The sequence below is a fragment of the Macrotis lagotis genome, chromosome 8, assembly GCF_037893015.1.
Source record: "Macrotis lagotis isolate mMagLag1 chromosome 8, bilby.v1.9.chrom.fasta, whole genome shotgun sequence".
In the NCBI taxonomy this organism is placed as follows: domain Eukaryota; kingdom Metazoa; phylum Chordata; class Mammalia; order Peramelemorphia; family Peramelidae; genus Macrotis; species Macrotis lagotis.
Genome location: NC_133665.1, coordinates 78,763,454 through 78,786,133, shown reverse-complemented (window position 1 = coordinate 78,786,133; position 22,680 = coordinate 78,763,454). Strand labels below are relative to the sequence as shown.

Sequence of the window (22,680 nt, the reverse complement as noted above, 5' to 3'; positions counted from 1 at the left end):
AGGAACTTCTCTCTCAGCATAGATCAGCATCTTCTTTGCAACTTCGACTCTTAGAGGCAAGTTTGGTGCACCTAGAGTTGGTCACGTACTTGGGGTTATAAAGCTAGTAGTTGGCAAAAGAGAGAATTGAATTCAGCTCTTCCCGATTCCAACACCAGTTCTCTATGTCACTATGTCCTTGTGAAAATGTCTCAAATGTGGGGACATTAGTTTAGTCCTCTTGTTTAGGATATAACTTTAAATTTTTATTACCTATTTAGTTATTATAACTTCTCTTGTATCATTCTATGTAATTCCTTGGAAATAATCTTCAGGTGACAGGTAAGTAAAAACATATGGTTGACCAAACATTTTAATAACTCCACATTAAAAAGATTCAGAGAGGGGAAATCACAGGATTAAATTATTTATTATTCAAATAACATATAAGTATTCCATACAAGGTTAAGCTTTGATGTTTGTATAGGAGATAATAATAGTTGAATAACATGGAGGTGTGATTGTCAGCGATATGACACACATGTGAACTAGACATCTGTTTCACCAGGCAGACAATGTTAAAGGAAAGTTTTTAGAGATGGTTACTGCTTTGGAGACAGCATGAAAGGCAAAGAAGCCTAGTTGTAAATAGTGATAGACTTATATAATACAGACTGAAACTGCAAATTAAAGAGTTTCACATGTACACCCACTGTAGCAAAAATGACTAAAGATAATTTTAGTCACAATCGTCAATTTAAATGCCATCATCTTATATATACCAGACTTAAGACCATATTTAAGCTAAAATCACAGCAGAAAAAACAAATTAATAAGAACATTCATCAGGTTTCAATTTATATTTTTTAATGAACTTTAAGTATGTTATTCTATTGTTATCAGTCTAAGGTCTTCTACCTTTTAATTAACTTCTGTTAGTGAATTGTGACATCTTAATAGTGTATGGAAATTATTTCTCAGCAGGCATTAGTTTTGTATACTGAAAACCAAAAATGTAGTACAAAAGGTGGTTGAATTCATAAAAATTCATCTTTTGCAATGTCATATCCTAATAACTATTTAATCTTATTGGTGCAGTAACAAGATATTATTGAAATAAGGAAATATGTAAAGTGTTATTTTTCATATGTAACAATAATATTTATATGGCATTTCAAATAGGATTTTATATGTCTCATTTGAGCCTCACAATGACCCTATGAGGTAGGTACTAAAAACATTGTTGTCATCATTTTTGTCAGGGAGGAGAATGAGCCCGAGAGAAGTCAAGCCACTTGTTTATGATCACGTAAATCTCAGAGGAAAGACAAACCCTGGCTTCTACCTGACTCCAAATTTAGAATTCATTTCATTCCATTATTTTCTATGAAGTCTAGAACCTAAGTTCCATCAAGTGCAATTTAGTATAATTTCCTTAATTTATAAACAGAACTCTAATTCATGAGTCTTTCAATGACTCTTCCTTGCTGAAGGCAATTACTTATGATGAGCTTAATAGTCATAACCGCAGGCCTATACAATTCAGTGTTAAAAAATATTATTGACTTAATCAGTCTTTTGAAACAGGCAAGATTAAGGACTCATGATTGTAGAAAACTGGATATGGTATGCTTTTAATCTCTTCATACCATAGACTGACTAGGATTTGACAATTTTTCATATTCTTCTGCATATCGTTGATATTGATCACTGAGGAGAGGTTGATTGGATTCATCTTTGTTTCTTCTAGCTCGGATAAAACAAGTGGTGACAACAAAGACAATTGCCACCAGTATTAGGGCAGCCACTACTGTCATAGCAATGATTTCAGTAACACTGAAAGTTCTACCTATATAGAAAGAAAATGGAAGTAAATAGTACTAATGACTAAAACAAAGTTAAATTTAGCAAATTTCAAATTTTAAAACAGTGTATGTTCTGCTATCTCTTCATATAGGGTAGATATAATATAATAACATATTATAATCACCCATCCCCCAGTAACATAGGAAATCAAAATATCAACCAAGAAAATTTAAATGATTTAAAGTTAAGAATTAGTGCCTATATGTTTTTTAGAGTGAAAATGATCTATAGCAGTTTAATTATCATTAATGAGTCACTTTTTCCTCTCTAAGTCTTAGCTTCCTTGTTTATAAAAATGGGTATAATAATACCTGTATTACTTAACTACCAGGGTTGTGGAGATCAACTGAGATAAAGTATGCAGCATGCTTTGAATACTCTAAAGTCATCTTCATCCTCACCATCTCTGTCATTTTCACTACTACTGCTACTAAGATGAGGGTATCTACAGAGATGATTGCTACTACTACTACTCCTATTATTACTACTTCTATTACTACTACTATTACTACTACTACCACTACCACCACCACCACCACTACTACTACTACTTCTACTACTACTACTACTGCTGCTGCTGCTGCTGCTGCTGCTGCTGCTGCTACTACTACTACTACTACCACCACCATCACTACTACTTACTTGGCCATTCAACTTCGTAAGCATATCCCAGATTGTCTGGAGCAGTAACAAACATTTCAGTATTGGTTACTGGAGGCCAGAATGGCACCATATTATATTGCCTGTTGTGTCCAATAGGGGCATTCTCCAATGGAAATATTGATATATCTAAAAATGCCAAAGAATACTGGTTAGGATATATAATAAAATTAAAATGAATAATATTATTTTCCTCCTAACATAACTGAAATATTTAGTGAGAACACTAAAATATTCAGTAGGATTTCACTGGGAATAAAAAAAAATCAAGGAAAATGTTTCATTAAAAGATAACTGGGAATAACATGAAAGAATTACTTTACAAATAATCTTAATATAACACTAATACTTCACCCCAAATTAAAGAAAATTGTATTAGAACAGAATGAATATTTTTATGTAGATCAGCATAAATTGTTCTATTTTTAAACATTGGAAAATGATTTGAAAATAAATTTCCTAAATTTTATTTTAAAGCTATAGAAAAATGGGTTAGAAGTACTGTCAGTTAAATAAGAAAACAAATTTACAGGAAAATATTTGACTATATTGTAAATATTTGTTATTTGACATTTTCAACTTAACTTTTTGATGGTTAGCTGCCAGTATCAATAAATAAATTTATTCCATGGGGTATGGGTTTTATTAAGCTCAGGCAGTCTGAATTTTAGACTTACATCCTTCATATTCACTAGTTCCCAATAAACTCTTATCCTATCAATATGTGACAAATCAGGGTGTCAATGGGATAGCATCAGTGATATTTTTGGAGATTATACTAGCATTCCACTAGGCTCTGATAGGTTCTCTAGGAAAAGATTTTCTTGTTCTGACTTTGTTTTGTTACAAATAAAAGCCCTTCTATGAATTGTTAGACATCCAGAAATGAATATAATCCTTTCAAATACTTTAAGGCAAAAGTCTAGACACATCAGAAAATATGGAAGAGGAAGTATTTTGAAATGAAAATTATGAAACATTTAATCAGTTTTTGAGTCTTTTTGATTCTACTTCTTTAATACATTACTTAGCCATCTCTCTTTCACAACCACTACTCTTTTTCAGGATCTCATCGTCTTTGATGTGTAATAGTCTCCCTGCTTTAATTACTCTTTCCCATTCTCCTCTTTTTTCCAATCCATCCTCTAGGTACCTAAATAATTGTTATTGTTGTTCAATGATGTCTGCCTCTTTGTGTCAATGCTGTCCATGGGGTTTTCTTAGTAAAGCTGCTTCCAAGCCAAGCAGAGGTTAAGTGACTTGCCCAGGTCCACATAACTAATAAAGAGGTGGAGGCCATATTTGAACTAGCTACATGGATTAGTGGATAGAGCACTAGAGTCAGGAAGATCTGGATTCCAATTTGACCTCAGATACTTATTAGCTGTGTAACCCTGGGCAAGTTGCTTTTACCCTATTTCTCTCAGTTTCTTCATCTATAAAATGAACTGGAGAAGGAAATCAAACCACTTCAGTATTTTGCCAAAAGAAACTGAAAAGGGTCCACGAAGAGTCAAACACACCTTAAAAATGTATCAATATCAGCAAAATCTGCTTGACTCCAGACCCAGAACTCTATCCATCCAGCTGCCCCCTATCTAAAAAAGAAATACTCCTAAATCACGGATCTGACCATATCACAATTCTGCTCAAAATTTTTCAGTGACATCCTATTATTTCTCAGTTACAAGATAAACTCAGAAGAAGAAATTTTCAGAGTGGCAAGACACTTCAGTAGTCATCTAATCCAACCCATACATGAACAAGAATTCCCTCTTTTAATATTCAACCAGTGATAACCATCTTTTGCATGTAGATTCCTAGTGAAGGGGAATTCCTTTACCTGACCCCAAAATAAAAACCCCAACATGAATATACACAAGAAATCTCATAGAAAATAATAACTCTCATGAACAAATGGACAATAGCCATACTTTTATCAGAGATGTTTATGGAGAAGAATGTGTTAAGAAAACTGGAGAGGGTACAACAATACAGATCATTTTGATGAAATCTCTGATTTGGGAAATTCTTCAATCCCCATGCCCAACTCTCCAGCTTAATGGAATAAAATTTCAGAAAACTGCAAATACGGACAATACAGGACTTCATCTTCACTTCATTAATGGAATGGGGGCACATATGTATCTTTAGGGGAGAAGTCATTAACTCTTCTGATCTGAAACTTGGAAGGAAGTTGGATGACTGAGTTAAAAACTCCTAAAAATAGAAGTTTGCAATGGAAACACTGATATACTTTTTACTATAGTAACTCAAGCAGTATAAAAATGAAGGAACTCTATGTGCATATGTGCCTCTGTGTGTGTGTGTGTGTGTGTGTGTGTGTGTGTGTGTGTGTGTAAATGAAGGGACTAAAACTCGCAGAAATCCACAAATGCAAATTAAACACCCTTATTATAAAGCCCACAGCTATGAATTTTATCATCATATTAAACTTAATATCTACACTTTCAGCTCTGCATTAGAGACCCCTTGCTCTTTTTAAATGCACAAATTGGTTATGTCCTACTAAGATCATGAGCTGCTTAAAACCCTAATACCCTAAAAGCACCTCCTTTGTAGAGGGAAGTCTTTTCAGTCTGGCATTTACAGACTTCACATCCCAAACTGGTAGAGCCTAATTTTTCAGCTTTATTTAATTCCAATGTCCTTCATTCATTCTATATTTTGGCCAAAATGGAATAATTGGTTCTCAATAATCTTAAAATCTCAACTTAATTGATATTGGCCAACCTTCTCTAGACATTTGCAGAGTCTGTCTAAGATGTCCTGAATGCAAGCCTTCCTCACTTCTGACCCTATTTGGGGTTTTCTTGACAAAGATATTGGAGAGGTTTGCTATTTCCCTCTCCAGTTTATTTTACAGATGAGAAACTGAAGTAAACAGAGTTAGACGACTTGCCCAGGGTCCCACAGCTAGTAAGTGTCTGAAGCCATATTTGAGCTTACAAAGATGAGTTTTCCTGACTCCAGGCTCAGCACTCTATTCATTGTGCCACCTAATTTCCCTTAAGACATCTATAATTAAAAAATAAATAAAATGGGGTTTAGCACCCAGAGTGGGAAGTTTTAGCAGAGAGTATTTCTTTAATTGTTAGAGTAAGTTTAAATTGTTTAGATAATTATTTTAATTCCTCATTTTCCTTTAGTTAGTTTTTAAAAGTCTACACTGAATATATTTACTTTTGGTTTTCTCTTTCCAAAATAAGCCTGAATTTTGACTTTTTTCCTTTTCCTCCCTCGCTCCCTCCCTCCCTCCCTCCCTCCCTCCCTCCCTCCCTTCTTTCCTTCCTTCCTTCCTTCCTTCCTTCCTTCCTTCCTTCCTTCCTTCCTTCCTTCCTTCCTTCCTTCCTTCCTTCCTTCCTTCCTCCCTTCTTTCCTCTTCTAACCCCCCTCCCTCCCTCCTTTCCTCCCTTCCAGGAATTAAGAAGTGATACTCTAATCAGAGGTCATATGAATTTTGGTATTCAGTTCTAGTTTCTATATTTTATGAGAAACATTGATAAGTAAGAAGGTGTCTGGAGGAGGGCAATTCAAATTGTTAAGGGGATTAAGATCGTATCATTTAAGGATTGGATAAAGGAGAGGTGATTGTCTAGAGTGGATAAGAGAAGAAAGGTGGGGCATGCTATCATTCTGAAGTATCTGAAATGGTGTCATGCAGAAAGTAGATTAAATTTATTTCTTGGTCCCAAGGGAAGAATTAAAAGCAATGGGGAAAATAACTTGAAGAATAAAATTTAGACTAAAATGACAGGAAAACATTCTTACTGTTAAGAGCTATTGAATAGTAGTATCGACAGCCTCAGAAAGTGTCGGATTTCCCAGCCCTGCCTCGTTAGATATCTTCAGGTAATCATTCATCTGGTTTATAAAATATAGGTTAGACTAGATGGCTACTGATGTTTCTTCCAGCATGGAATGTTCATGCTATTAATTATCCTCAGTGGTAATATTACATAGTAGGAAGAAATATATTAATGAATGTTTGCTTATCTATAAAAAACAGTTGTTGAACTTAGTTTGATCTTTATTTTTTATTATCTAGTTAAAAAGGTAGGAATGACATTTACACTTGCTTCACAGTATTGTAAGGAGAAAGTTATTTTTTTAAAGTTTTAAAAACTATCAATATGAATTGGTATCATTGTCATCACTAATAACATTATCAACATATCATATCAGCTGTAAAGTTTCTCTTAGTGTCTGATTTTATTATATCCTCCATAGTCCTAATCAGTAAATTTTCTCCTTAAATATAAAATATTTTTCTTCCTAAACTATTCCTTATTAAATACTAAACAAAACAAAGAAGAAAAAGCATCCTTTACTTTGATATTTATTTTTAAATATTCCTTCACTTAGCTTATTTATCTATTCATTTATCCATGAATCTATCATATCTTATGCAGTATGGAAGTATGGTGGCTACTCATTTTACAATTCCATCCTCATTGATTGGTATGGAAGTTTTGACTTACTACATTTTCTAAGCTTTTCTGCTTCTCAGACAATCTAGTGTCTTGTCCCCCCACACATTTCTTGAGGACTAAGCCTATCACATCAATACCAAACCTAGTGCAAACATTGAATTGTTGTTGTTCAGTCCCCTCTTGGGGTTGTCTTTGCAAAGATACTGGAGCAGTTTGTCATTTTTACAGATGAGGAAACTGAGGCAAACAGCATTAAGTGACTTGCCCAAGGTCTTTCAGACTCTAGGTCCAATACTCTATTCAAAGATTCATCCAACTGTGAAGTTGAATTTACAGCCTATTTCAGCTCAGAACTCTTGAACTCAAGCCCAATCTTCCCAGGAGCAGGGACACCTGGGACCATCTGACATCTATTTTCAAGCAAAAAATTTTCCTCTTTAAATAATTTCAAAGTAGCTTAGTTATTTCCTCCAAGCTTAGTGGGATTGTGTCTACTGAATTTTTAGTCAGAAGGTCTTGGTTCAGTTATGGCACAGTCACTGACCAGTTGCCTGAATTTGCAAAAATCATTTAACTATACTATGATATGGAAATAATAATTTATAATTGTAACATTCAGTCTTTTACTCATTCAGCAGCATTTGTACTATGACATTTACAGTATTAAAATAATAACATGATGAATAGTCATGTTTAGCCAAAAATCACTATATACGTTAATATTCCTGCAAATATTTTTCTAAGGGTTACAAATATATGAAATATTTAGAATAGTCTATAAATACTTTTGTATTCTTAATGATGCTATACTTTGAACATTTTTTCATATATGTTAATTATACTTTGAATTTATAAGCAGCAAGGTGGTACATTTGAGTGATTGCTAGACCTAGAGTTAGGAAGATCTGAGTTAAAGTTCAAACTCAGCCTTAGATATTTATTAGCTGTGGCATCCTGGTCAAGTCATCTAATCTCTGTCTTTGTTAGTTTCCTTACCTGTAAAATGGGGAATAATAAACTTCTAGATTTGTGAGAATAAAATGAGATAATGGTTAAGAAACATTTTGTAAAACTTCAAGTGCTACATAAATTTTCACTCTTACTTATATGATTACATATACTTTGCAAATATTTTCAGCCATTTTCATTTGTGTATTATAGAAAAATAGATATTTTGTCAGGATAGAAGTTCATGGAAGAAGAAAGGAAAGGACTAATGAAAATTATCTTCAGTATGTGTACATTGTGAGATAGAGGCATAAGATCAAAGGAACCTTAAGGATCATAAATAATGAACTGATTAGAGCCAGTAGAAAGCATAGAGATTATCTGCTTCTTTACCATAAAGATGAGAAAACTCTGGCAAGGTAGAACATTTTTAATCCTTGAATCATTTATGCCCTTTTAACCAGTAGAATCAACTTTATGTAATTGAGAAGTCATTTGAGACTATTAGATTGGAATGGCAAAGCTATTTGGTTTAATAGGAAATTTAAAATAACGCTACAATATGGGCCAGGAAAATTAAGGTTTAACTTTGCAAGTACAAATTTTCATTTGTGAGAAGTCATCATATGATATACAACAGCAGAATGTTTTAGGACACTAATTCTGTTTTAGTCTCTGAGGTCTCTGTGCAGGTTTGAATAGTCATTCTTCAAATTCGGTTACAGCAGAATTAATCTCTTTTAGGGAGTTGGAGGAGGGAAAAAAACTAGAGGATATTGTGGTAATTTTTCATGGAAATCTTAGTTATCTTGGGTATGACCTGTTTTGTCCTAGCATGCTTTGCAACAACTGTCAAATTATATTAACTATCTTGAACACATTTGATGCTTGTTCTCTCTAAGTGGTTTTCAATGTTGTGGAAATGACTGGAAATTATGGCAATTCCACCCTAATGTTAAAAGTCCCTTTATGTGTGTTGAGTGCTTAGTTTAGTGATAATGACTCCATCAGAATGGTTCATTTTGCTGAGCCTGCAGAAACCATAAACAAAAACATCTTACCAGGATTATATCTCCTCAGCCATTCATCAAAAACTGCATCAGTGAAAGTGTGTAGAAGGACAAAAATAGGATCATTGGGAGACAAATGGGTCTGTCCTCCTGTTCCATTCAAAAACAGATGAGCCAAATTATGAAGGCTTCGAACTGCAGGGTCATATTTCCCTGTAGGATCGCTGTAACCTAGATGTGAAAAGTAAGGAATGAATAAGTTGACAACCATTATACTTTTAAAAAATAGGAAGCAATTTTCTTCTGAAACTCATTAGATTGATTCATTCATATGTAATAGGATTGTTTCTTAGGAACCTAAAGCTGACATCCCCTTGCAAAATATATTTTATTTTTAGGCTTAAATGAAGAAATTTTGAATATAAACTTGAGATCACTTTTCCAGCTTTGTTCTCTCTTTTAGTTGACATAAATAGCATTAATCCACACACTTTTAAGAAAAGAGTACTGTGAAATAAATTCTGCACTCATTAAACTTATCAATTTACTCTTCATATGATGATTTTCAGAAACAGTATAGTATGATAGGAAGAACATTAGGTTTGGAATCTAGGGACTTAGACATCAATCCTGGCTTTTCTCCTCATTTATCTTTGTGAGCTTGGGCAAGCTATTTTACTTATCACACTCACACTTTCCTCATTTGTAAAATGAGATGATTGGATTAGATCAGGTGTCAGCAAACTATGACCTCTGGTCCTTCCCCACCTGGTACCTGTTTTCCTATGGCCCCACTAGCTAGGAATGTTTCTTACATTAAAAAGTTTAAATTTTCTTTAAAAAATTCTTTACTTGAATACTATGCAAAAATAGGGGTTGGGGGAGGGTGGATTTGTCTGTCAGCCTGCAGTTTGCTGAATCCCTGAGATGATGCTTAAAAATCTCTTCTAGAGCAAAATTCTGGGATAGTATGATTTTTCATTAAATTGATTCCCAAATCTGTCACCTACTCTGGTTATTCAAACAAAACGATTATGGGAAGGACTTGAGACTAGCCTAGAAAAAGGGAGGAAATGGAAAAGAGTGTGGGACTTCCAGATTTTAACCAAACCAAACCAAACCAAACCAAAAAAACAAAACAAAACCATATCCTTATTAAGGACACCAGGCAAAATATTTAGAGTATGCTAAACTAAAACAATAGGCAGCTACTTTCCATATATGAGAAAATAAAGGAAGTGGAAAACTTCAAATTCAACTGAAAATTGCTGACACAATTCTGAGCGATACTACCCAGTCTATCATATATACCCTTCCTAATGCACCAGCTGTTATTTCAGCTTCCTACCTTATTCCTGATGAACGACTGTCAGCACATTTATATTTAGAAACCTACCTTATGGTGTGGGGAAGCTACAATTTCTCAGAGAAGCTTCCCCGCCATCTCTGCACTAGTCCTAACCATCTGGAAATCTTAGTCTCAAAATGTTTATCAAATTTTGCTAATTGCCTCTGTATCCATGTTGTGTTTTTGATATTAAACTTTTCTAGGGATATGCCTCATTTAAACCTAGATCACTTTGTGCCTTCCTCCTTCAGTGTTCTGAAGCAACATAAAGAGATTATCCAGTTTTATACAACCCATTCAGTGGATTAATTTCAAACCAATCAGGTCTAATGGACTACTCATGCCATGCAAAATCCTGGAAAAATTTTTTAAAAAAATCATCAACATAATAATCTCTGTCTTTCTTTCCTCCCTCCCTCTCTCCCTTCTTCCATCCTTCTTTCCTTCCTTCCTCCTCCCTTCTTTCCTTTTTTTCTTCCCTCCTTCCCTCCCTTTTTCCTCTCTCTCTCTCTCTTTCTCTCTCTCTCTCTCTCTCTCTCTCTCTCTCTCTCTCTCTCTCTCTCCCTCTCCCTCTCTCTTTCCCTTTGTTTTTGATAATTATGTAAGGATTAATGGAGGATAGAAAAGAAAATAGATTCTTTTCCCTTTCATCACTAATGGAAATTTTATAAATCATTCTCACTAGCCTATTCTTTCCTACCAGCTGTCTACCATTTTAAATTGAGTATCATTAAATAGAAACTAGTATTTCTTTCTGTTTATGCCCATTTTAGAAACAATATGGCTATTAATCATTAAATATATTCTTTATTCTGTCTAGATTAATTTTTAAACTAAAATGAGTTGTCTAGCCTAGATATGGAAAGGAAAAAATAACACTTGGAAATCTAAGAGAAATGTGGAATTCTCATATCTTGAAACTGGTACTCTAGATTCAATGAAAAATAGATTTTGCCATGCTTCGAAATCCTGTAATATAATCTGAGGCCTGTCCTTTTAAGATTGTTAGAAAAAGTTCGACTGCCCGAGTATTCAATTAGATCTGGGGAAAACAATGGTGACTAACAAAACCACAGGATCAAGGTGATTTTTAAAGTTATCAGAATCGAACTAGATCATTTTATTTTATTCTTTGAGAATTGGAATAGATCAGGGATTCTTAAGCTGTGTTCAATAAAGTTATTTTTTAAAATATTTTGATAAGTATTTCACCATAATTTTTTTATAATCCTATGTATTTTATGCCATGCATTTAAAAAAAATAATTTCTCTGATATAGAATTCATAGGTTTCACCAGGGCTCACTGCACACGTAAATGCCCCACTGACATTATCTGGTGTCCAAAGCCTCCTTCTAACTCCTCTGAAGCAGAAGAGGTCCAAATCCTGCCTTGTGTTTACTTGCCTTCCACTGTGTTTCGGAAACTGTTTGTTGAATTGGAATAAAAAGGAGGCGTATCGAATAGCCCAACTTCCAAGCACTGAGCGACATCCTGTGGTGCCGGGAGACGTTGCACCATGGGTCTTGCTACATTTCCAGCAGGGTTTCTTCGAATAGGTCCTCCTTCTGTGCCTGAGAATCATCGAAAGAAAGAAGATATTTTGTAACTAGTCAACACCGTGTCATGGTATTAAAAATCACAAATGCCCAGCATCAATAACCGAAGATAATTCCCCTGAGGTAGAAAAGAGTTGAGGTATTAGGGTGAGAGGAAAACAAGGTTGCAAGCAGGAACTCAACTTTGGAAAATGTATTCAAATTAAACTATTTCTTCTTCCCTAGGAATATTTTGTAAAGATCATTGATTGAATAGTTTGAATTTACTAACTAAAGAAATACCTACATCAAACGTGGGTGGACTTAGAAAAATTGAATGAAAGTGGGGTAAAGAGAACCAGAAAAAGCAATAAAACAATAAAAAATAAAATAAATAATGTAAAGAAAGAATAACAGAAGAATCAAAACTGATTTTTTGACTTCCTTCTTTTGTTTCCTTTCTCCTTCTCCTCCTTTTCTACTTCCTCCTCATAGCCCCCCCCAAAAAAAGAGCTATGATGAGCTACTTTTTCAACTTCTTAGTAGAAGTGGGAGACTGTGGATGTGCAGCATTACATGTAGTATCAGACTTTTTATTGAGTTGGTTTATTTTGCTAAATTGCTTTCCCCCTATATTTTGGTCTTGGTTTCAAAAGACGGGTCTTTGTTTTAAAGGATGGGTCTATGGGAGAGGGAAAATATTTAAAGGGGTGCAAGAACAAAAAATATCAATATGAATTTATTTTTCAATGAAGACTATTAATTGCACAGTTTGAAATTACTAATCCCAATCTCAAACTCAGACTTCTTTTGACATGTTTAAAATAGTTTTTTAAGACAGCATTGTGATGGCAGAAAGAATACTTGTTATGGAATAAGGAGATTAAAATGTGTCAGCAAGTGAGCATTTGATCATAATTTTAGAGGTATAAAGGACTTCTGAAATTATTTGACTCTAGAGAACGGCTGTTAGCTAATAAAGCTTCAAATATTTCAAAATGAAATAAATTTAGTTCTTTCCCCCTTCCTCATATATCTTCCCCCTTCCTCATATATATATATATATGCATATATATATATATTTATCAAGCATCTTGACATATTCCATTGAAAATGTTTGACTTTTAACACCCAACAAAAGATCTAATTATGGTATGAAGGCTCTGATCAGTTTTGAGTATAATGAGAGGATTAATCCATAAGCTCTTATTTTTAATACATGTGGAAATTAATGTTAAAATGAGTAGATTTCTGGCCAAGAATAGAAAAAGATCAAGCGTCTGAAAAAATGATAGAAAAATCTATGTCCTCGGGATCATCTAAGAAAGCTGTTGGGTGATATTTCTGAGTGAGAAAAATTAGGATGAGATAAAATGAGCCAGATAACCAGAAAATTATTAATTTTTTTTTTTTGGTAAGGGAGCAAAGTAATTTATGAGGTAACTAGTGAGGAGTATAGAGAATAGACTTTGTAGCAACAGAAGAATATCATGCTAGAACCATAACTAGGTAGGACAGTCAATTCACAATGTTACATTGGGGGTGTGACTTTATCTTTCATTCCTTTCTTTTTCATTTCTTACATTTACTGAAGTTGAGGTTGTCTCAGGACACTAGAATTGAGAGGATGAGCTTCAGAAGAGTTAGAATCACTATAGTAGAACTATATCCTTTGCTACTGGCATCCAGGGGCATCTCTAGTTGTCCAGATTCATATCTAGCCACTGGACCCAGATGACTCTGGGGGAGAAAGTTAGGCTATTGACTTAGCTCAGCTCCCACTCACACAAATCCAATTCATGTGCTTGTCATGGCATCACCTCCCTCATGTTGTGGTCAGGGCAAAACATTATTATTATTTCTTGCTACTCAATTCAATCTGCCTAATAACTTTTATTGTTTTTCTGAAAGATGGTTTGCCTTAATGGATAGAACATGACCTAGAAATAAGGAGAATCAAGATTCCAGTCTGGCCTCAACACATTGTTTCTGTGACCTTGGGAAAATTATAAGTTGCAGAGAAGGTGCCAACCTGAATTGGCAGACACAGTTTCCTTTTCTGGGAGTTCCCTATAATAATCAAATCTTAAGTCTAGACCATATTTCTGTGATTTTTTTACATTATGAATCACAAAATTGATTAACGTATGTTACTGGCTTCGCACACCAAAACTACTAGCACCTGTTCTGACTTTATTAGTAGAATCCTAGCTCTTTGAAATATTGATGTGTATATTTCAATCTCATCCCTTTTCACTGAATTTATTTACTGCATATTCTTATTAAAGAATTAAGAATCCGGGGCGGCTAGGTGGCACAGTGGATAAAGCACCGGCCCTGGAGTCAGGAGTACCTGGGTTCAAATCCGGTCTCAGACACTTAATAATTACCTAGCCACTTAACCCCATTTGCCTTGCAAAAACCTAAAAAAAAAAAAAGAATTAAGAATCCTTAATTGAAATTGAAACTTACTGTTACAGTTGGTTCCCAGAGTATCATAATCTTGCACAGATTCACACAAAACTCGCCATTGTGAAAAGACAGAATTTTGACTTATCAAAGAAAAATCAAAGTTGCTTCTTGATCCCATCAAGTCATCTGTGCAGATATCACAGGTGTTTCCTCCAGTAGCAAAGTTCCAGTATGGAAGGGCAAAAGTGGGGTCCTGCAGCATCTCCTAAACAACAAAAATGCTATTAGTATTTTCTATAAAATCATTTATAGGTCAAATTTTTCTTTATGCTAAAGTCACTCTCAGAAATTCAGATAACTAGCTTTCTGTTCACCTTGGTTTTCTATAGTGTATTGGCAGTGCCTAGACAGGACCAATGTATGTAAATGAGCCTACAAACTAATAGAATGTTATTTATGTACTGGGAAAACAAAGCCCATTATACAATAGGATACCTGGCAAATTATTTGAAGGTGTCTATAACTGTATGAAGGATTTAGTCTGCATAATTTACTCCGCTTTTAGCAGCAATTGTCAGTGATATCTTTTTTTGCCTAGAAGTTTATGCTTCCTTCTATTGTTTACTCTATCAATGAAGTAAAAGCACATAAGCATCTGTCTGAAGCAGATGTGGAAGACTAACAAGATGGGGAAAAAAAGGTGCAGTCAAACCTCACCTAATGGTGTTAATTGGTTGCTTGAAAACATAGCTTTAGGCAAAACAGTATTCAACAGTTAAATGAAATACTAACTCTTCAGCCAACAACTCTTCATTCAGTAAACATGTGCTAAACAGCTACTAGATATAGAACTTTTTGTTTATAGAGTAGAGTAAAAAGTTTATAAAAAACATAGTCTATTCCCTTTCATGGAGCTTATAGCCCCATGGGAGATATTTCAGGATAACCACTTTAGAGAGATACAAAGCCAAGTATCAGGTGAAGTCTAAGACAAAAGGTCCATACCAACACTTGGGGTAATTAACTATGGCTTGCTAGGGAAGATGGTGCTTGAGTCCAGTTTACAAGAAGGTAGGAATTCACAGATTAAAAAGAGGAGTGAGGACAGGGTGAATCTAATGAAGGTTCAGCAGAGAAAGTAGTAATATATTCAATACATTGATGTGTTGGTGAATAGAGTGTGTGGAGTCTAGAAATATGAGATGAAGCTGGAAAAGTACAATATTGCAAGATTATGGACGACATTGTAGTTGGAAATTTACTCTTCAGGCAACAGGGATTTATCTTTTAATCACAAATGAAAGTTTTTTTTAAATATAACAATTGACATTACTTAACTTTATGTGTAAGAAAGATTACTTTGGTATTGGTGTGAATCATAGAATGAATCAATGGGAAAACAGAATGGAGTAGAAATCCCTGTTAAGTCTTGTTTTATGATCCGAGAGTGGTAACAAAGGCTTAGAATAAGATAATAGCTGTGAAACTAATAGGAGACAGATGTAACTAGGGATTTTTAAGTACAATAGATACTTACATAACTGGCTAAAAATAAAAAGTCATGAAACCAGAAGCACTGAAGACAATTCAAGTCTAACAATATTGTGATTGAAAGATATGCCCCTACAGGCAGAATTAGAATTTGGGCAGTTTAATATAAACCTTTTCAGAGACCTGAGATTACAACAGGATGATATTGACTGAGGGAAGATTAAGACCCATACAGGTTGGAAGCATGGAGACCTGACAAAACAATATATCTAAGGGACTCTTTAGATTTGCAGCTGGTTATTCACTGAGTTATTAACTGAGAACATCAAAGACAGCATGACCAGAGGGCAAGAAGCAAATAAACCAATGATATTGTTAACATTTTAGGAGAATGTTGGAAAGAGTGATAACCTCTTTCAACTCCCAGGATTACCTATTCTCTTAACTTCTAGTTTAAGATCTAGCTAGAGATGACAATTTTCAAATTAATTAGGACATGGTTTCTCAAATAAACAGATCTATAGATTGAGTTTTTAGCTTGGGAAGATGCAATTCATCATCCCAGAGGAAAAGAACAACTCAAAAGTACTGAGCCTAAATACATGTAAGAAAGGGAAGGTCAAAGTCATTCATTAGAGTGCAGCAGGTATTTGGATTCTTCATTTATCATCCCTAAAACACAAATCTGATCATGTCACTATCATGTGGAAAAGTCTGACTTGTATTATGGCCTTTTCTTGATCCCCATTCTATTGGTTTACTAGCTTCATTCGTTAGTTCTGCTAGGAAAGAATACAAACTCTTCAGCTAGGTATTAAATTTTTTTCCATGATCTGACACTCACCAACCTTTACAAACTGGTTTACTTTTACATATTCTACATTCCAATCAAAGTGGACTACTGTTTTTCCATGAACTTTTCATCCTATCTCCCATTGTTATACCTTTTCAAGGCTGTCTTCAATGCCTGGAATATATTCTCTATTCACTGGCATTTTTGAGAATGCCTCACTGTCTTCAAGTCATAGCCTAGATCCTACCTTTATATAAACCCTTTCCTCATCTCTAGTTTTTAGTGTCCTCTCCAAGTCTTGTGTTAATTGATTGCTACACATGCTTTATAATCACCATATGAAAGCCTCTAAGATCAGTGCCTAATTTTTGTCTTTGTATTCTATTTGACTCTGCCTTGAAGATTGCAGATGCTTAATATTAATAAAAATCAAAAACAAATTGAATTTCAGAGTTCTGTAACAATGTAGATCAACTAACTTGAGGGGTTATACAGTAACCTTGTACTGACTAGGATTGTTTTTATGAGAAGTTCAATTTTATTCAATTCAATCCAGTTCATTTAACAAGTATTTATTGTTTACCTGCTTGATAGGTAGGATGGTGTAACTTTCTGTGACATTTAACAACCCAAATGAAGAATAAAGACTCAAACTGCATATTAAGGATAGAGTGGAATGGTTTCTGGGGATTTTTTTTTAGGTTTTTGCAAGGCAAACAGGGTTAAGTGGCTTGCCCAAGGCCACACGGCTAGGTAATTATTAAATGTCTGAGACCGGATTTGAACCCAGGTACTCCTGACTCCAGGGCCAGTGCTTTATCCACTACGCCACCTAGCCGCCCCTTGAGGATTTCATAAAGAATATTTTAATAAGGAAGAAGGTGTTAGGCAAAAGTTTGGCATATAATGTATGCCAATTACATTGATCAGGACATTTTATATACCTCTGCAAAGTAAGAATTTGGTCATTTTCTTTCTGTCTGTATTCCTTAGCCCTGTAATTTGTTTTTTCTTAGTACCACCATTTTTTAAAGAGGTTCATGAACTTATGTTTAATTCAAAGAATTCCAGGGAGTGTAATTATTTATTTTACTTATGAATTCCAATTAGATTATTTTTGTATTTTAGGAAATTGCATTTAGTCTCTTATTCTTTTAAGTGTCAGTGTTGTTATTTTCCATTTCTTTCTCTTTTCTCCTATTAAAGAATTGCTGCTATGCTTGGCATGGTAAATCACATTCCAAAAAACCTTTTCTGATCCTTCTAAGATATTTGAACAGCAAAGAGCCATAAAAATCTTTTTTTTCTGATGTTTTTGTCTACTGTGGGACTCAGATTTCTCACTGAAATTATTTGCTTGCTCTCAAAATTAGTAACAACTTTTTAAAGTAATCATCAAGAAAACATTTGTGGTTTGGTAATTAACATTCTGAAGTACCAGAATCTTTATGTGGAATTTCCACAGCATAGCACATCAGTATTTAATTGACCAGATTTTCAGGGCAGTTGGTTTTCTAGAATGCTAGTCATGGTGTGTGAAGTTTACATAGGCAAAATTGAAGCTTTTACATATATTTCCAGCTGCCCTTTCATTATGAGGTGCCTAGGAGAAAATAACTTGAGGGCATAAGGATGTATACCCAATTACAGATGACAGATTTATCCACTCATAATCCTCTAAATGTCTTACTTGTAATCAGAGCTATAAAATATGAAACTCAAATTATCAGCTGAGATCATTTAATCATCCTGGAACTACACAGAGAATATTTCATGGAACTATCTTTAGCTCTGCGATTTAATGAATTGGTTAGCTCCTCTTCAATCATTCTTTATTTTTTTGAGTACAAGCAAAACAATGAACAGAAATTGTCACACCTACTTTAAAAATTATTAAATCAGATTCTATAATATCCATTCAAAATAGTTTCATGATATAAAGGTTTTAAGAAAATCTTTTGTTGTGTACTGTCACTTTTTCTACTTAAACAGTAAATACTTGGTGCCTTCTCTTGTTCACCACTGCTATTTTTCTAATCTATTTTATATTTTCCAGCATTTTTCCAAAGTGATAGTGCAGTATGAATAGCAGGAGGACCCTCACTTCAATAACACATTCAAAGTATTTTTATCCTATTCTTAATAGTAATCAGGAAATCACTTTGCCCAAGCTAGATGCCACCAGTTTGAAAGGTATGTTAAGGATTTGCCACATAGATAAAAGGCACTTCACTGAAAAATAAGATAAGAACACTATAACTATAACACTTCAAATAGATTTCCACTTTAGCCTTAGACAGAGATTTGGAAAGGTAGATGCTGATGAAAATAGCACAGTATAGAGAGAATGATAGCTGTGCCAGTGACAGAGCTGCTCTGTAGCACAATAACATTATCCTTCATATATAGGTTTGTTTTGGTTTTTGTTGTTTGTTTTCTTTTGTTTTAGAGAGGCTAGTTGGCCAGTGGATACAACACTTAGCTGGAAATCATCTTTGTGAGTCTTTCAAATCATGACTTAGATTTTCCTAACTATATGACCCTGGGCAAGTCATTTGATCCTGTTTGCCTTATCTACAAAATGAGCTGGAGAAGGAAATGGCAAACCATCCTAGTATCATTTGGATATGACTGATTTTTTTCAGATATATCTATAAATATTGAAGGATTCATGAAAACCAAAAGATACTTAATTGCTTTGGAAGATAATCTACATACATTGACATAGAAAAAAAGAATCTGAATGGGACAATCTCTCTGGTTGCACTATACAAGATGAAATAGGTTAATAAGATAAAAGTGTTATCAAATGAAAAGATTGTCATAATTTTATAAAAGCTAAATTCACTTGTATAAATGACTCCTATGACATTGAAAGGTACAGAGACCAGATGTTTCTTTCTTGATGACAGGTTAATAAGCATAAAACCATATTTAGGGATGATTTGAACATAGCCAAACAACAAGTTAGATTCAAGATTGGGATAAAAGATGGGAACTGCTGCTTATCACCCCTGTGCATATAGAATTGCATTGGTTTTTCAGAAGCAATTTGGTTTCAAGCAAAGAGTCTTAAAAGCTGACATTCAGTATTTATACCCAAGTTTACCTGAATGTCTTTCTCCAACTGCAGTAGGTGGTACCTATGCCAGGTGAGAAATGCTGGGCCTTCATGAGAAAAATCCACAGCCCCAAAACTCTCCTGCCCTTCCCCAAGGAAAGTCTTTTTGACTGAGTAATAGTGGGACCACACAAAATAGTTATAAATGGAAATATTCTCAAACTGTGGAGTATTGCCATCTGTCCCCAGTAGTTCTTCTGATCTCCTGGTGGCTATGACCAAATGGGGATGAATAGTGCTCTTTGCCAGGTTGAGGACACGGATGAAATGATCTCTTTCCTCTTTACTTAGGTCTAGAAGGTTTCTCCTAACTCGAAAGAAAAGAATTAATTATTAATCCATATTAGGATTACAATATATAACATTGAAATGATATATAGATTTAGTTCTTTGAAAACTGGGAGTCAGATAAACTTTTCAGAAGTTTAAATATGAATTCCTAGAAATCATCCTGTCTGATCCTATCATTTTACATATTGGTAAATGTAGACTAATAGAAGAGAAATGACTTTCCCAAATCAAATAGGATTTGACCTCAAGTTCTCAGATGCTAAGTCTGGGGATCTTAATACAATACTAGGTCAAACCAGTTTACACCAAAGACTTCCAGTTTTCCTTTGTCCATGATATCCTCTGCTTCCTCTTATTTTTTTCTATGACATTTTAAGAAGCATAAAACCATATTTAGGGATGATTTGAACATAACTAAACAATAAGTTAGATTCAAGATGGGGATAAAAGATGGGACATGAAAGGTAATAAGTATTTATTTAGTTCCCACTATTTGTGAAACACTGTGCTAAATGCATTTCATGAAGTGAAGTGAAATAGAGAGGGTATCAATTTTTCTTTGGGAAGGATTTACTGGAAGAAACCCCACCACTCAATCCCAAGTCAAAAACACATGAGACAATTTGGAACACTGAAGTCACATAAGAGCATCAGTTGTGCATAAATTAGCATAAGGATAGGAATAGTCAACATTCTTTACATACCGCAGTAGAAAGTCATTTATGAAAGGAGTATTACATAAAGGAATATACTTAAAGCTGAAGGTCCTATTGAATTTATTGTAATATATAAAGTCAAGCAATTCCAGTGAGTTCAAATGACTCTTTTCTGATGGATAATGATATATGAGAGGAAAAAAAAACTGCTGAAAGTAGGATATATGTATATAAGGGAGCAGCAATCCTCTGTGTTTGAAGATTTTTGACTGATATTCAGTTATTAAATTAAAATGATGCTATTCAGTAAATAGTGGAGAGGGCACTGGAGTTGGGAGGAGACCTGGTTTTGAATTTAGTGTTTTCTCCTTATACCATGGTGATTCTATACATTGTTCAGCTTTTTCCTTCTAATTTTATTTATTTTTTCACCACTTACTCTATTTTTTTTTCTGGGAATCACAGGACCTGGGCTTGAATCTGTTATTCTATTTACTCCCTGTGTGACCTTAGACAAGTCAATTAACCTCTATAGGGCTCAGTTTCCTCATCTGCAAAATGAGGGAAATGCATTAGATAACTTTCAAGGTAACTTCTAACTCTGTATTCATATTCCTATGAAAGTTTTTTTTTCAGTTTCACTCCCTGATTTTTAAATCTGAGTCTACTTCTAAATATATTTTCCTTTTTTTCAAAGAATGTACTTCTAGTTTTGCATAGCATTTTCGTTTAATATTCTTCACCTTAAGACCCCTACCCCCTTTGAACAGCTGTTGTTTCAGATGTTCTCACCTTATTTTTATTGTATTTACCTGTAAGAACTCTTTGGTCACAATCTGATCCTCTCCATCCAGGTTTGCATGTCCCACAGTTGTATCCTGAGAAATTATCATTGCAGTGGCAGGACCTATTGAAGAACCTAATGGGCCAGGCTTCACGATCATCTCTGCCATCATGGGGGTACTGGGGACCATGAGGCCGGGAATCAGCAATAACTTCATCACACCTGCCACGCCCAGTTGATGAGCCACAACTGTCTGTCCCAGGCTCCAGTTCTGGTTTCAGGTTTGGACAACATTCACCACTTCTCAATGCTTCCAGGGTAGCACATTCCCTTGGGAACTGTGCATAACCCTGGTGAAGGAGAAGCAGTGACCAGAGCAGACAGAAGCAATGTCCCTTCATTGTCATTCTAGTCTAGGCAAGAAACTGAAAGAAAGTTGTTTAGGAATACAACCCCTAACCTCTTACCTTGTTTTCTTCTTTGCTGGAACTCAAATGCATGAATAATATTAAATTGAAAAAAAAAAGCATGAAAAGTAAAATATGATAATAACAATTAAATCAGGTTTCTATCATAATCGTCATTACCTATTCTACTATCAAAATGCCTCCCTACATTTTTTCCCTATGAACCTGAAGGAGATAGTATGCTATTTCAGTTTAATCAGTATAATAATCTAAACATGAGAAATTTCAGTTTGCACTATTCCTTAGCAACTATTCCTCTTTTATTCACTAAAACTTCAATATTCTTTTTATCAGCAAAAATTAATATGATTCTTAGGTCATTTATCAAAGGAGTTCATTATCAATTTACCACCATTAATTAAACCAAACCATGAAATTATGAAAAGTGCTGAAAGCAGATTTCAGTTGAATTATTTTTTCATGATTTTCATATTTTTTTATAATATTTGGTTCCTTTCCTCCCAGCTCTGATATGATGCACTTCCTCTGTTACCTTTTCTTAGGTCCGTCTCTGCTGAGTGTCTCCTGCACTTCTAAGTTGTTCTTTCATTGATGTAACAGCTACTAATTTGTTTTCTCACTGCTTACTTATTTCCAATACACTACCCAAGCTTTGGGTTGGGCTGGCTCTCTTCCCTACCAGCCTTTGCTAATCCCTTTTTTGCTTGAGTGAGTTTTTTTTTTGGTCTTTAAGTAAGTATTTGGCCAGCACATGATTCCTTCCAGGCTGATCATCTTGTGATGCTTAGATTTATAAAGAAAGGTCAGAAGTTTTTAATTGAAATGAGTCAGAGAAACTGAGGGAACTTTTGTTTTGGGTGGATTTCTTTCTGTGACTGTATCCATTTATAGTTATATAAAAT

The 22,680-nt window shown here is 34.5% G+C and overlaps 1 protein-coding gene across 1 annotated transcript; it reads right to left on the bottom strand.

Annotated features, from left to right (window-relative positions):
* Positions 1 to 1,531: 1,531 nt before the first annotated feature.
* TYRP1 (tyrosinase related protein 1) lies at positions 1,532 to 22,391 on the bottom strand. The gene is made up of 8 exons (XM_074196014.1): positions 22,311 to 22,391; positions 21,379 to 21,775; positions 19,608 to 19,930; positions 14,275 to 14,479; positions 11,671 to 11,838; positions 8,969 to 9,148; positions 2,488 to 2,634; positions 1,532 to 1,828 (listed from the first exon to the last, which is right to left on the bottom strand). Exons 2-8 carry the CDS (start codon positions 21,755 to 21,757, stop codon positions 1,623 to 1,625), a joined length of 1,608 nt encoding a protein of 535 aa, XP_074052115.1. The 5' UTR covers positions 21,758 to 21,775; positions 22,311 to 22,391; the 3' UTR covers positions 1,532 to 1,622.
* Positions 22,392 to 22,680: the final 289 nt, after the last annotated feature.